Source organism: Alosa pseudoharengus, unplaced genomic scaffold (genome assembly GCF_046254945.1).
Source record: "Alosa pseudoharengus isolate Yale_2024_CS ecotype anadromous, Long Island Sound unplaced genomic scaffold, YU_APseudo_1.1 YU_APseudo_1.1_scf_2, whole genome shotgun sequence".
Classification (NCBI taxonomy): Eukaryota; Metazoa; Chordata; class Actinopteri; order Clupeiformes; family Clupeidae; genus Alosa; species Alosa pseudoharengus.
In genome coordinates, this window is record NW_027468663.1 from 30,422,923 (window position 1) to 30,439,153 (window position 16,231).

General features: G+C 41.8%; 1 protein-coding gene across 1 annotated transcript in view; it reads right to left on the reverse strand.

Annotated features, from left to right (window-relative positions):
* Positions 1-15,322, reverse strand: part of LOC143133451 (collagen alpha-1(XXI) chain) — a 40,114-nt gene extending 24,792 nt beyond the window's left edge. The window contains exons 1-14 of the mRNA XM_076293213.1: positions 15,298-15,322; positions 14,104-14,664; positions 13,247-13,406; positions 12,732-12,957; positions 12,002-12,175; positions 11,631-11,708; positions 11,496-11,507; positions 11,285-11,368; positions 10,994-11,047; positions 10,680-10,733; positions 9,380-9,433; positions 8,801-8,854; positions 8,567-8,620; positions 7,798-7,851 (exon numbers count right to left, since the gene is read on the reverse strand). Coding sequence (XP_076149328.1) covers positions 7,798-7,851; positions 8,567-8,620; positions 8,801-8,854; positions 9,380-9,433; positions 10,680-10,733; positions 10,994-11,047; positions 11,285-11,368; positions 11,496-11,507; positions 11,631-11,708; positions 12,002-12,175; positions 12,732-12,957; positions 13,247-13,406; positions 14,104-14,664; positions 15,298-15,322 — 1,644 coding nt within the window. The remainder of the gene's footprint in view (positions 1-7,797; positions 7,852-8,566; positions 8,621-8,800; positions 8,855-9,379; positions 9,434-10,679; positions 10,734-10,993; positions 11,048-11,284; positions 11,369-11,495; positions 11,508-11,630; positions 11,709-12,001; positions 12,176-12,731; positions 12,958-13,246; positions 13,407-14,103; positions 14,665-15,297) is intronic.
* Positions 15,323-16,231: the final 909 nt, after the last annotated feature.

The window sequence follows — 16,231 nt, forward strand, 5'->3', positions numbered from 1 at the left end:
AAAAAATAGGACCGACGCCTATTTTTCACGCAAACCCGCAAGCGTGTTGGAAGCGTTTCAATTCAAAACAGAAAGTGAGGCGATGTTTTAATAGGCAGAGGGGCCGCCGTAGCCCAGCGTCAGACACGTTTCTGGTGTGCAAAGACGTAGAAAACGCCACGCAGCCACCACACAACTGACACACAACAGAAACGCCACGTTCATGCTACGCACCCAGTCTGAATACACAACAGAAACGCCACGTTCATGCCACGCACCCAGTCTGAATACACAACAGAAACGCCACGTTCATGCCACGCACCCAGTCTGAATACACAACAGAAACGCCACGTTCATGCCACGCACCCAGTCTGAATACACAACAGAAACGCCACGTTCATGCCACGCACCCAGTCTGAATACACAACAGAAACGCCACGTTCATGCCACGCACCCAGTCTGAATACACAACAGAAACGCCACGTTCATGCCACGCACCCAGTCTGAATACACAACAGAAACGCCACGTTCACGCCACGCACCCAGTCTGAATACACAACAGAAAAGCCACGTTCATGCCACGCACCCAGTCTGAATCAGCCCTTTTCACACCACAACACAGGGTCGTGGATATGAGTGTCGCGATTTCGGTTTTGATACCCATATTGTTACAGCCCTACACAGGGGTAATTCAATGTGCTTTCAATGGGCTAAACAAAAGCAAAGAATAGTAAATAAAAGCATACGTTAGGGCAAGTTAGGGCAATACAATTTGTCAGCCATCAAAAAGCAATTGAGAACAGTTTGGTATAGATTTGAAACTGGCAACATTTTTTTTTCCAGCTTTTCCAAAGCTGAACTGCATATCAGCTAAAAGCTGTGTCACCATGTTCAGTTCTCACAGTGGGTTTTATCAACAATTTTTTTCCTGTGACATGAGTGGTCTGTAGCATGTAGCCTACTGAAACATGTCTAGGTAACTAGGTCCCGTTCCATTTAGCAATTTAAAAACAAGCAATAGGCCTTTAAAGTCAATTCCGTGACTTACTGGAAGCCAGTGCAGTTATTTTAGTTGTAGTGAGAACCTTAGCTGCTGCAATTTTTATCACCTGAAGCTTTTTGATGGTCGTTTTATATATAAAGCTCTGGAAAAAGTTAAGAGACCACAGCACATTTTTCTGATGTCATCCTACGGTTACTGAGTGACATTCGAAGGAGTTGACGGACATATTCAAAATTAAGAGACCACTGCAAATTTGAATATGGCCGTCAACTCATTCGACTATCACTCAGCAACCCAAGGATGACATCAGAAAAATTTGCAGTTTCTAGACACACTTCAGTGTTTGCTTATGTTTATGCATAAAGTAGTGACTCTGGTAAGGTAAATTGGTGGTAGCGTATCAATAATGTATCTGTATCACTCTAAAATAAACCATATTTTATGCCATATTGATATTTTGTCCCACCCATAGCACAATAGCACACGCGTACACACACACACACACACACACACACACATACACTATTCTAACAGCATATTCACTAAAGCAGGGCTGAAGGGAGTGGTGTGTGTGTGTGTGTGTGTGTGTGGGGGGGGTGTTAGTTCCTGAAACAGGAGGCCGCCACATGCCTGTACTCTTTTGAAGTGCTGAACTTCTCTCAGCTCTGAGAGATGCACAGGCAGGCAGCACCCTGTCATTTGCCAAATAAGAAGCCTGTATGATCTTATAAAAGTGCTGGTAAAACTGTAATAGTTGTAAATATTGAGGAAGACTAGGGTTGATTGGCTCCAGGAAATGTGTAACCCTGACAAGTGAATAAAGCTAACAGACTTGCACTGTTCCACATGGATGGCACCATTAAGATGTCATGTCACCAGTGCAGGATTACGCTAAGAAGTAATAATGGTAATTGAACAAAACATATAAAGCACACCCAAAAGTCAGACCCAAAAGTATTCGGAGAGTGACACAATTTTTGTACTGTTGTCTCTGTACCACAAGAACAGATTTGAAATGAAGCTATGAAGATGTGATTGATTAATTCAAGGGGCTGAACAAAAATATAGTATTATAATGTATATGACTACATTGTCACCCCATTGGATCTGAGTGTATACATCAATGTGCAGTGCTGTGTTCATGCAAAAGCTCTGTATTAAGATTTCAATCCACCTAAATGGTCCAATTAAGTTGTTAAGTTGCTAAGAAACTGGTATTCTGTTGTATTGAAAGTGTGTTTTTTCCTCAGTGTACAGTAATTAGGATAAGCCACAGAAGGGCATGAAGCTATTTCTGGGGCTTAACCTCACACATTAAAGAGTGATATTTGTATTGTGCCTGTCAGGGTTCTAATTTATGTTTTTAATAAAGATGAAATGTGTAACTCTTTTATATTGGAAAGTTTTCTATTTGCATAGTTTAAATCTTTGATACGCTAAAAGGTTAAAGGTTCTTAAAATACTAATTTCCCTTATTCAAGTGATTAGCAATGTTTAAAAACCTCAAGACAGCAAGAGTAGAGATAGAAAGAGAAATTGAATAGCAAGGTTACAATGAGACAAAAAGAGAAATGGAATAGCAAGGGTACAATGAAACAGAAATAGAAATTGCCATCCTAACAACATGACTGTCACGTGTGGGAACTGAATGCTGACACTTCACACTGAAAGGCCTGTGATTATGAGGCAAGACCATGTGGCACCCAAGACTGCCTTAAAGAAGGTTATCTATGAGATACGCTGTATGAAAAGCCATGTGAATTGCCAAATTACAAGCCATCTTCTGCATGTCAAAGTTGGCTACTATTTTGGAACGGCCCTAATTTTAGTGTGTTTAACCCTTAGAACCCTAAGCTGTTTTTTCACTACCTTTATTCATAAGGATTTATTCTGTTCATTGTAAGTGCCACACACACATATTATATATTGTTTTTTTCAGCAGAGTCTATGCTATCCAGATCTTTGCGTGTTAGCCTGAGTGCGCCTATATGGTTTATGCACTCATAATGATTCTCAACTTTTTACCGCATTGCCATGAACAAAGTAAAGGCAACAAGGTGTTTCTTTGTTGAACAAATTAGGATGCAATGTGAGCCTTGAATTGGATGCCAATCAGGAATTTGCTAGGATCTCAAAACCGAATTATTAACATGCTTTGCCATAGAGAAACACATGATAGCGTTGGATTATAAACGTGCTTTGCCACAAAAACAGACAAAAACGTGGGGTAAGTCCAGCTATATGAAGTTATTATTTTGCTGTCACTTCGTCTGTTTTATAACCCAGAAGGATGTACTTGGTATCAAATAATAGCTCTGTGTCTCCTCTTTCATCTGCCATGTGTGGCATATCTATCCGATCACGGGTCCGCGAGTAATTCAAACGAGAGTAATGGGTGTGCAGCGTTGGTTTTGTGTACATGACGTTATTATTTTGCAGTCACTTCGTCTGTTTTCATAAGCCAGAAGGATCGATATACATGGTACCAGCCCATGGTACCAGTATACATGGATAGCCCCGAGTCTCCTCTTTCATCTGATATGCTTGCCATATCTATGCGATCAAGGGTTCGTGAGTAATTCAAACGAGAGTAATGGGTGTGCAGGTGAACGCAGAGAAGTATAGACTGTAAATATGATGCAATTTGATTTAATTTCTTGATTTTTTTAAATTTTCATACTTTAACGTACAGACAAGTGCGTGGTCTCGTTGGAAAGCCTCACTTCTCATCTGTCACGCAATAAAGGTTTCATCTCGCTGCGATGAACAGTTGCGGAGCAATGTAACAGAGAAGAGAGGGTGTGTTTTTTGACGCACTTTGCGTCAATCGGGTTCTAAGGGTTAAAGCTAGCAAGTTGCCAGTATCTCTTCATGACATGCGGGGTTGGCCAACCACTGGGCAAAGGTCGCCGCATTCCCACCTATCTAGATAATCAAATTGGAAGGCTGGCTGGCACTGCAGGGCTCCCCCATCAGGGAGCCATCACCCTGGGGGAACTGATGGAGGGTGGGCCTGTTGGGGCCTGTCTGGCAGGTTCCTGCCCATTAGATGACTCTGATAGTGACAGTGATGGGCACCCTTTGCAAACACATGTTGCAAACAAACTGCACACCACACACACACACACACACATACACACACAGAAGCAAACATGCAATCAAGCACACTTACTATAAATGCACCTGCAATACGTATGCATCTGCACATAAACTATGTCCACATGTAGAGAGCACAGCTCCCCCCCCCCCATCTCCCACTCACTTACACACAAAGTAATACAGAAACAGGGAAGTATTAGGTCTGCAACATTCAACAACCTGGAGGACCTCACATACTGACAAGAGGTAGGTTTTGAATTACAACATAAAGTAATTGTACCCTCTGCCTGGTTGTCTATAATTTTCCCCACAAAAGACAACACAAGAATACCAATTAAGAACATCCTTAGATCCCTCGAGGCCGATATTACATCCACCTCATACAGGGCTTTGGGAATTCCAAACCCCTCAACAAATCATTTTTCGATTCTCCCTTTTAAATAATCATCAAGATAGCCAGCCTCATTTTAAAAACTTGCCATGAAATCATCTGAGCCCAGTATGCTCTCTGTCTCTCTCCCCCTCTCTCTCTCTGTCATTTTTTACTGCCCTGGCTCTGTGTGCGTTTGCCGGTGATTAGAGGGTGCGTAAGCTGCGGCCGCTGCACCGGCTGCTCTGCGGTGGAGAACCCACCCCGGCGAGGCAGCTTTCATCTGAACCACCACATGAAGCCCATCGTCGGTTAGCTAATCACCCAGCGCACTGAACCGGCGGGCGTGCGGGAGGGAGGGAGGGGAGGTTATGGGATTGGAGGGGAGGAGAGGGGAGCTGGGGTTGTAAACCTCAGGGAATGGTTCCAGATTTACACAGGTCTGGTATTTACGCTGTCTTGTAATCCAAAAAGGCAGGGCATCAGTGCGAGTGGTTGCGGTGGTGGTGTGTGCGGGGAAGGTGGGTTGTGCTAATTAATTCCAGACGACAAATTTCTTGCGACCGAGTAGCATTCATCACACTTATTCGTAACATTTCCCAAGTGAATTACTTTTATTACATCTAGTGATACCCTGCAACACACACACACACACACACACACCTCCCGCAAAAGATACCAAAATCTATTTAGTCTAATAAGACTGCCAGGGTGTTAAGCATCCTCTGGGCCTCTCACAAAGAGCATCACCAGTCACAGACAGACACAGTTTCCTTCCTCTTATGCAGAAATGACATCTTTTCAGCTTCACTGCATTCCGAGAATGGTAGGGGTCCTGGAGGGATGAGAACCCTCAAGTTCCACTCTCTATGACACTTACAGCTTTTGACCTCCAAGAGATCTGATAAGCTCCGGGGTTGTAAGATGGTTTAGAAACTGTAAAACAACTAACTGCCACACTTAGAGTAGCTGGCAGTGAGGGGGAAGACATTGTTCCTCCTTTCGTTGAATGCAAACTCATCACCCACATCAACCAGGGAAGTTCTACTTGCACAACTGACAGATGTGCATCTAATTCGGCATTAGCAAACCTTGGATAGTTATCGCTGACACCATGTTATAGTGATACTTAGCAAGTTAGCGAGTTAGCGAGGACCATAATTGACAATGGAGTCTATGTTAAAGAATAAGATAATGCACTGATAATGACACTGACGCTAATGTCAGTTGACATTATATACTATATATTATATACTCCAATACCATGGAGTCAGTTTGGACTGTGTTTTAGCTATGTGTAGAGGAGCACTGAGGAATTTCCATTTCATTTCAATTCAATTCAGTGACAGATTGTTTAATGACATACTGTCAGCGGCTGATTAAAGTACTCATAAGGCGGCCGATTAAATAAAACTGTCCACAGACACAGGCAGCATTGTGTGGCTACTGTGGAACAATGTTTACACTCCCCTTGTGCCAAATTCATTTTAGGGTTCAGGGAACTCAGAACTGTGTAACCAACAGCACATTATTGTAGTAAGCAACTTTGCAATTCAAATAGGCACTTTTGGGTATTAAAGATAATCTTTAAGACTTATGATAACATTTATCCAGTCTGTCATCTTTTCTACAGAATCATTCAGCCAAAGTCTCTTTAATGATTAAATTACTTTATTTTATTACATCATGTAAAAAATCATCTATTGACCATTAACCACCATGCTCCCTCAAAGATGTTATGTGGACAACGTCCGTAAACGCGGATATTGAGTCATTACGGAAGCTGAGAATGGTGATTCACCAGAGTCAGAATCTAAATGTCACGTCTGCAGTCTGCAGTACAGCAGCACCATGCGTGCAATTAACACAGAGCAAACACCGCCTGGAGCCAGGAACCTTATCAAAGACTTGGCGGAGGTAGAACACAAGCAAGTGTGTGTAGTTTAATAGGTCTGTAAATAGCTGGGTGTCAGTGGGTTTCTACACACACACACACACCCACACACACACCAAGACTCATACACATACACACACACACATACACACACACTGTAGGCAGGGAGCTTTCCCTTTGGGCGACATGCAGATGCAAGGACAGATGCTGATGTGGTTTAAAAATAGGCCAAAGTCAGGGATTCTACCCCCCCAATGTCCACCATGATGGAAAACCAAATTTCCAATCAGAATTAAGCTGTGTTGCACTCCCCGACAGAATCAAATCGGTTTGACTTTCACTCAATCTTTCCGATGGCAAAATATGATTCAGTCCTGAATATTTCTTAAACTGTAATTTGCCCCCATTTCTTCTGACCTCAGACTGGGCTAAGTGGCGTTAGCTGCAGTCACTGGAGAACTTGTAATCAACTTTACAGTTCATGGTACAAAGTTGTTTCTGGGGGGAGACGGATGATTTTCTGCTAGCTTTCTTTCATATATGGCTTCAGAGCAGTATTAGCTTGGAGACTGTTAGGCTGCAAGCTGAATGTCTCAGAACAAACAAATTCTCGCCATGGAACCAAAAAATAAAATCGCAACCCTTACAAAGTTTACCCAAGGTAACAGGCCATACATAAACAAATAAAAGGGAAAATCACCCTCTCAATGTTTTGCTTAGCAACAATAATTTCCTACACATACAGATACAAATACAGATAGATACACACACACACACACACACACACACACACACACACACACACACACACACACACACACACTCACACACAGTCATACAGAGAAATGTGCACTTCCTCTCTATACGGCTCAGTCTGACTGTCTTTATTTAGACGTGCGATGGAGGCGACATACAGTTCGTCTGCCTCCTGTTGGTCAAGCACTAAAAAAGATGAATCAAATACACTGCTAACCACAAATATGCATCCGTAGGGCAAAAATATATTGCTGCACATACATAGCCCTCTGTGAAGGGAGTTTCTTAAAATTACGCTCCATGTAACTATCGGCTAAGATGATGAGTGGTGTAGGATATCATGTTTACCTCCTGGGAGAAGCTGTGGTTAAACGGCTTTCAATTCCACTTTATGAAATCTAAAGTGCCTTTGCTTGTAAATGATAGGAAATCGGTCTTACAAGGAGTCCAGACAGAAGCTTCCTTGGCCTTGTTTTTTTTAAATATGCATACAGTATATATTTTTTATATATACAATATAGTATATATTGATTGAATAATACCTTATACAGGTATGTAGTTACTTTGGTTGGCAAAGTTATATATAAATATAACTTCACATAGCTGAGTGTTTGAATTTTGAGGTGTGTTTGACATTGTACATGGTAGTGATTGTGTACAGCCTTAGTATATGGTAATGAATAAACCCTAACTTACCTTTGGGCCAGCTGGGCCAGGTAGACCATCTGTTCCTGGCAGCCCAGGTTCTCCCTGGAAAGAGTTACGGACATTGAGTCACATCGAAAACACAGTCACACTGTTACATAAAGTTCCTTAGAGAACATATACTGGAACTGTACTGAGTAGAACTACATCATCAACTACATTATCCTTGAATGGTCCATCAAACAGTAGTTACTGAAATTGTTCTGAAATGTCTCTAATAGTTCTACTTAGTGACATGGACAGACACAGACGAGTTTCCATGTCCAATGTTGCTAGTTAAATCCACACATTCTTCAACAAACAGCAGACCCTTTAATGTTCAATTTTTTCCCCCAAATAGTTCTGTGAAGAATAAGTCAGTTCTGTCCCCCTCTTTTACTTCTCTTTCCTAGTCTTGGGTCACTCAGGGACTTCCTTGCTATTTGTTTGATCATGAACATGTGTGCTCATGAACTCAAATATGCCAAATCAGTCCCAAAATGAATAAGATTATTTCAAATAGTTCTCTGTGGCACTAAAAGACAAGTCAGTGCTGCCCAGCACAGCTAAAGGGGTGACCTTCTGTGTCCCTTGTGTCATTAATCTCTAGGCCTCTACCCGGTTCAGTCTGCGACAGAAGAAATGGCCCATGAAACAGCCATTCTCTCAAGGGAAGGGAGCAGCCCTCAATGAGCCTTAGACCGACTGATTGTTGTTATTAGGGGTGTGAGGATAACACACAGACACGCATGCAGACACACACACACACACACACACTTACCGCTGGTCCAGGATTTCCTGGTGGGCCCTGCACCCCTGTCTCCCCCTGGTTCCCCTAAGGGGTGAATAAATGGGAGAGGAGGTTAAATCAAGTGCGTCACTCTACTGAGTTTGCCTTAAAGTTGTAAGTCAACACATGCACTTCTAGCGCCATCTGGGCCAAACATGGACATTAGCACACATAATAAAGACTGTGCAGCTTAATGTCACAAGACATCTTCACACTTTCCTTTACCTTGACCGCTGTCAGGTCAATCTCATTCAAGTCCAGGTGCGAATATCCTGGTCCCTAAAAAGAATCAGGATACGTTATGGAATCACATACACATTTTTGAAAAGATGCACTGATGTTCAATAACACCAGATAGATAGATATATATTATTAGATAGATATATAGATATAGATAGACAGATGGCCATAAACGATTAACGAATAGCCCTGAACTCTGGGCTCATTAAATTGTCTAACATTGCATTCATGAAATGTCTGACTGTCTTACTGTGGGTCCGGGAGGTCCTGGTCGCCCTGAAGGCCCTTCAGAACCTATATCACCCTAGCAATACAAACCAAGCAAGACTGTTTATCAAATTTCTGCTTATTAATTATACGTTTATTACACAATCTTTAGATTGTTTTACACATTTGTTTTATGTTTATGCTATTCAGAATAATTAAACACTTTATTCAGTGATTCACTGAAGTAATTAGATGGTGATGGTGCGGGTATTACAAAATAATCATACAATATTACAATGTCATTGATCACAGGTATAGGTTGTTAAGACAGCACAGAAGATGATGACTGGTGTTTACCTTAGGCCCACCAATCCCTCTCTCCCCCTTTATGCCCTGTTGGCCTGGTTCACCCTGCGCAAAGGCAACGACAGACAGACGGACATACAGACAGACAGACAGAACATCAGTTACAGTATGCCAAATCAGTTACTGTACATTCCATCCCAAAATCTAAAAGACAGATGGATAGGGTACCAATCGGTACCATTCAAAGGATCTCATAGTGATTTTTGACAAGGTTTTAGAATTATAGAATTAGAAAATATGTGATAGCATTGCATTTGGGGTAGCTTTTTGTGTTTTATCAGCCTCTTTATGTCTATTGTATGTCTATGGATGGATATCTGGGTGAATAGGCTAACAATTTTAACTAATACCGGTAGATATCCTCACAAAACTTTCACAGCTGATTATTTACATTAAGTCAATATTTTTTTGTATTGGAACTTTTCTGAAATTTTATGTACCGGTATAAGTATGTAAATGAGCCATTATCTAACTGTACTGAAATACACAATCATTTTCATACATTTTAGGTACAAAAACCTTAAGACTGGATAAAGTCAGGTTCAAAATTCTTCTTTTTGTACAGTATTTCATTTTGGACAAATTAGAGTGAAATGTTATTACAGTGGGTGTTTGAAGTTTGGGTATTTTGAAAAGATCAGCCATTAAAAAATATATTATCACCATTTTCACAACTCTGAGCCAGAAATTCCCACTTCAATTGTACTTACAAACACTAAAGTTTCCAGTTATACTCCTATAGAGGAGGAGGTTGTTCATATATGATTTGTAATCTATAGTATGGAAAGTAAATAAAGGGGCTTTCAACACATTTATGAAGACATTCTCAAAATACAGCATTTTAGGAATCTCAGGAATAACATTTCACTCTAGTATGAAAAACAAAAAGAAGAATTTTGAACCTGACTTTATACAATGTTAAGATTTCTGTACTTGAAACGTATGAACATTATTGCATATTTCATTAGATAATGGCTGATTAACAGATTTATACATAATACTTTTGACATAATGTAAACAATCAGCTGTGGAAGTTTTATGGGGATATTATATTAGTTAAGATTTGTAGACTATTCACGTGTAATATATCTGCATAAGCGTATAACAGACATAAACAGGGTGACAACACACAAAAAGCTACTACTTAATGCAATGCTATCATTTCTATTCTAACTCCAAGGGTGGTACACCTTGCCAAAAATCGCTATGAGACTTATTCTGGCTCAATGACTATCTGTGTTCCCTAAGATGGGTCAACACACACTAGGCAGGGATAGTAAAGTGCTCTCACCTTCTCTCCATGCTTCCCTGGCTCACCTGGATATCCACGCTCACCCTGCTTTCCCTTCAGAAACACAAACCAAAACAAACCTTTTAAACTACCCAAGATGCCACATAGTAGCTTTTCCTTTTCACTCATACATCACTCACAATGCATAATGTTGTGTTCACACTAATATCACATCTTAAGATATCTGCATACTGAGACCATGAAGTATTTCCTTTAAGTATTGACTTCTGCTTGCTGATAATATGCATTGCAGTGTTATATGGTTAATAAAGGGATGGTGGAGTCATTTAGAGATGTCGGTGTGGAGTACTCACAGGCTTACCGTCAGGCCCAGGGGGACCCTCTCGTCCCTTCTCACCCCGAAAGCCCTATGAGGTTATAACATGTCAGTATTATACATGATTTCATTCATTCATTCATTCATGCCACAACATTGTCTTTTATTAACATTCACCAACCCACACAATAGACCATTTAGCTGTTCATCATCCATGCATCCATCCATTCATGTATCCATCAATCACATAAAATGAATAACATGAAGAATTATGCATATGTATCTCTATTAAAGACTATTAAAGTCTATTATAGGGTGCATTAATCACCATAGGTCCAGGAAGGCCAGGAGGTCCAGGCTTTCCAGAGGGGCAGTCACAGTTTCCCGCCGTGATGGAGCGATCAAATGGACACTGTGGAGAATGGACACGTAAAGGTATGTAGCTACATACAGTAGATCCCTTGTTTAGCTATGTGCATTAATTTCACATTGTAGCTCAATATTTCATGAACAAATGGTAGGGCATCAAAGGGACTCACCCTATCATCCTCCTGACAATACAAAAAGAAAAAACAATAGACATATGAATACATCATCATCATTAATATAGATAAATTATGAATTAATATGTCATTATTGTTCATTTTTAATATTGGGACAAAAGATCATCTCACCACTGTGTAGATTTCACAGGCAGTCTCTCTGTCACTTTGCCCAGGGTCACAGTACAGTCGCAATTTCTGAATAATAACCTGGAAAAACACCACAGGAACAGCATAGAACTTCCTTCTGCATTTTCTTCACAATTCAGCAGCATTTCTAAGACCTGAACACCCTCTGTTGTTTTTGTCACCGCTACTCTCCTTAATATTATCACGGCAGACACCCCAAGTATAAATAGAAGCGCATGACCAAGCTTTGCCAGATACTGTGGTCACACTGGGGAGCCTGTGTCATCTCCCTGCCAATTCCTCAAACGTTCCCTTGCCAAAAGATGATGCTAGCGCGTGACTGCCTGACCGCACAACCGGCTCTCCTCTCTTACCGGGACGGTGGTCTCCAGGCTGATTTTCTTGGCCACCTGCGTGCGGCCGTTGATATAAATGGGCACCACTGGATCCAGGAGCTGCTCTTCGATCTGCACATCATCTAGGAAGCATGTGACGCGCCTGGGTTTGACCAGCAGCTTCAGCTGATGCCAGTCCGTGTTGAAGAGTCTCTGTGGAGGGAAGCACGGATCACTTGGGTTGTTGCTGCTGTTTTTGGCAAGAACTGCAAAGTATGCGAGGATTTTTATTTTCTTTCCACTGCATATGGCTCCATTCTAACTGACAGTATTTATCCGTCCTTTAAATAGCGTGCAATTGCTTGCCATTAATAAGTACTGTGGTCCTTTAACTGAGTCGCACATTTTTCCATTTAAAAAATGAAACTTGGTACTATTTCTCTGTCAGTGATAATGGGCTGGACACCGATGGTATTAGAAACATTTCCACTCGCACACTCTTGTTATATCTGGCTAACTCTCAATCGTGTGATAGTGTATCTCAAAAGACTTCACATTAATCTCAGTATGTCTTTGTCAGAAATGCAATTTCATTTGCATACTTAATTCCCAAGGGTATAAATGGTATGTCATCTCACATACGCTAACCCCAAATATACCTTCATCATGTCATCACACCATAATAAACAATATATTTTGGTCTCACATCGCCCTAATTCCAATCCAGATGTACTACGTATAATCCCAACTGTAATTTAACCTCACCCACCTTAATTCCTCCGTGATTAAAAATGACTGACTGCTCCTTCTGTAGCACGCTGGTGGTGGTGAAGGTTACGGACTTCTCGGCACCGTTCAGGGTAACGGCCACCTGCCTCAGGCCTTCCTGGGACAGGATCCTCCACAGATCAAACTTCACCTGATGGGCTGGGCTTTTCAGGCGCACTGTCGCCACAAACACATAGGAGGGAGGGAGACCTTCTGGGAAGAGAACTCTGGAGTGGGCAAAAGGGATATTACTTTACAGTAAGTTAAGGGATTCCTTTAAGTATATCATTGCACAGTACTACTGTAAAAGTGGAGTATCACATTCCACATTTATCAATATTACCTATATCCACTTTTCAAAGACAATAACTTTATATACAGATAAGGAGAACAGTGTGCATTCCCTTAGTGTCTGATATCTCAGGGAATTGACCCATAAACTAGACCTGGATGATGTAACCTTATCCTCTAAAAGGACAATGTCAGAGAGGGGGGGGGGGGGGGGGGGGGGGTCACCTGGTGTTCAGGGTGATATCCAGTCGAGCGGTGAGCTGATAGGCGCCCTCTGTGATGAGCGAGCCCTGGACCTTCTTGGCAGTCATGTCTATCTGCATTCCACTGAGCAGGTCAAAGCCCTTCTCGTTGTTATCCGCTATCCTCATAGGACATACAGACTCTGCAGTAGAGGATTTTCATGTTTCATTCTCATCACAGGCTACTAGGGGTTTACAGGAAGTACAGTAGTGGGCCCTACTTGTAGTCTGTTGACTCATACAGCACATGGTTTGAGAATTAATCATTAAGGCAGTGTTTTAGCTATGTTGTATGAATAGCTGTCTTCAATAACTGGAATGACAAAAAGAGGTTGTCCTCCTTATCCTTCACAGCTTTCTATGAACAACTTTGTTGTTCAATAGCCACAGCACATGTTAAGTGAGATTTCATCACACACACCAACCAATACATAACTCTCTCTTTCTATAACCTTACCCTTACTTTTTCCCTTATAGATGAGAACAGATGGTGTGACAGATGGTAGCAGTTCATATAAAGAAATTCAATGTTTTGGACATGAACAATGCATTGCTACACTGTAGCCTACTGTAGGGCCTACTTTAGCCTACTACTGAAATGCAGAATGTTGGACATGAAACTGTAGGCTACTGCAGCTATTTCTGTAATCGGAGGCGGCGGAGTTAGTGGATAAAGTAAAAGCAAAGGGGGTGGAAACATATCACAACATCATAACTATATGTTGGGCCAACCTAACAGACACTTTAAAAGACGCCAAGTAGACCTACTAAATTTAGACCAAAGGCGATCTTTTAAGTTTAATTATAAGCTAGACTATAGGCTACAATGACTTCACCCACCTTCACACAGTTTTTGCTCCATCACATCTTTTATATTTCCAATTGAGGTGTAGTCCTCTGTATATAGAACATAGGTGGAGGGAGGCTCGTTGGCCATTGAGACTAATTCAGAGTTGGTGATTTCGTTCCCAACGCCCACGGCAAACAACGCAATATTTTGAGCTTTGGCCTCAACGGCTGCGTCCACCACGTCATCCTGCGAGCGACCGTCGGTAAGTACGACCGCGATGCGGTTTCTTGCTGGCAGTGTGCGGTTGTGCGAGGAAAAGACGTGATCAGTGGCGAACTTTATAGCGCGGCCTGTTTGAGTTTTGCCGCCCAGGTAGCTTATTGAAGATATGGCATTGAGAAGGTCCTCGCTGGTCTGCTGCTGTCCGAGGGAAATCTCCAGACGCGGCGTGTCACTGTACTGCACCACGGCTACCTGTGTGTGATGAAAGCTCACGTCGAACCCGCTGGTGATGTCCATGATCCATCGTTTGGCCTTCTCGAAATCAGGCACTCCCACACTGGACGAGCCATCAATTATGTACACCAGGTCATTTGCGGCTAAGCTGCAACCTGTGAGAGATAGGTCGTTACAGGTGTTCAGCAAGGTGGGTTCGAGAACAGAGAGGCTGCTTATAGAGCTTAGCCTACTTTTTATAACTTTTTGGTAAAAAAAATAATAAAAACATAGCATTACTTCATTTGACACTATCAAGTATGTAGGCTAACATGCATAAAATGATTCACTGATGTTAAGACAGAACAAGGTAAACGAGATGTGTTGCCAGACCTGCTTGTATGTCTTCTGTTCCCCTCATATAAGGCAGGAATAGCCAGAGCAGTAAAGATTCTAATGTCCACATCCTTACTGTATGCCAATAAGTGATTAAACCTGTCAATAAACTGACAAGTATATGGTGTCACAAACATCACATTACATATCAGGCCTACCACCACACAACTGCAGTTTCCTAAAAAGATAAATGGTAAAGCACCTGTCTTTTTTGTTTGTTTTAAATAGAGACATAAATATATTAGAGTTGCAGTAGGTGAGAGAGAGAGAGACAGAAAGTTAGAGATGTAGTTACTCTGCCACTCAAACATCAACTAAACTTATTGCAAAATCTGTCAACCAAATCGACTTACCTTTCTTATAAATTAGTTTCCAGTTCACAGTGCAGAAAGGCCCAACACAGTGTCACTTACAGCTTGCTGCTTCAAGTATTCTCATTCTTGGGCCCTTGGTAGTGCAGCCTGAATGCTTTGCAGCTACTGTGCTCAGAAAACATGAATAGGACCGGACCCTGGCAGATCCATTTTTATACTCCGCCCAGGCTGTCACGTGCCTGTTTAGATTCTAGATGAGAGGGTGCATCTGCGACAAGCCTCTGTGCAAGGCGATGGAGGGAGGGAGGGAGGGGTGTGGGTTAAACCGTCCACAAACCAGCTTTAAAGCAAATCAAACCCTGTGGTTGCTACCCCCAGGCTCCAGGCTTGCCAAGGCACAGAGGCAGACACACACAGACAGACAGAAATATAGATACACTAAAAACTAACATAGCTCTTTAGTTAACTAAAGCTAACTTAGCTTGACTAATAAGCTTTTTGTCAAGGGGGAAGGATTGTATCATTTTACTGAACTGAATCATTTCTGGGTTGGGGTCACAGGATGCCATAGTTCTGTGGAGTGTGTGGACACTTCAAGTCAGTAGACTGACATAGTGTCTGTAAAAAATGATTTGCTCTTCCTTCACTGCCACTTTCTTGAATTGAGTCTTCTGTGAATGAAAAGTAATACCAACAAAGAAAGGTCCCCACTACAGCTTAGATATTCCAAATTTCATTGACATTCTCTGCTTGGCATAGAAACCCACTGTGTGTGCGTGCATGTGCGCAAAGTTTTTACTAATGGTTCCTGTTATACATATACTTGCACCGCAGATGTGTGCTCCGATTCACTGTTTAAACAAACATTGTGTCAAGCTATTTTAGATCAAAGACCACCCCTCCACCATCCCACCCAGGGTACCAGCTCAGGGGCTAACTTAGAGAGAGAGAGCGAGACAGACAGACAGACAGAACCCCTAAACATGGGAGCACAGAAACATATTCTCAGGTATTGTTTAATACGTTTCAGACC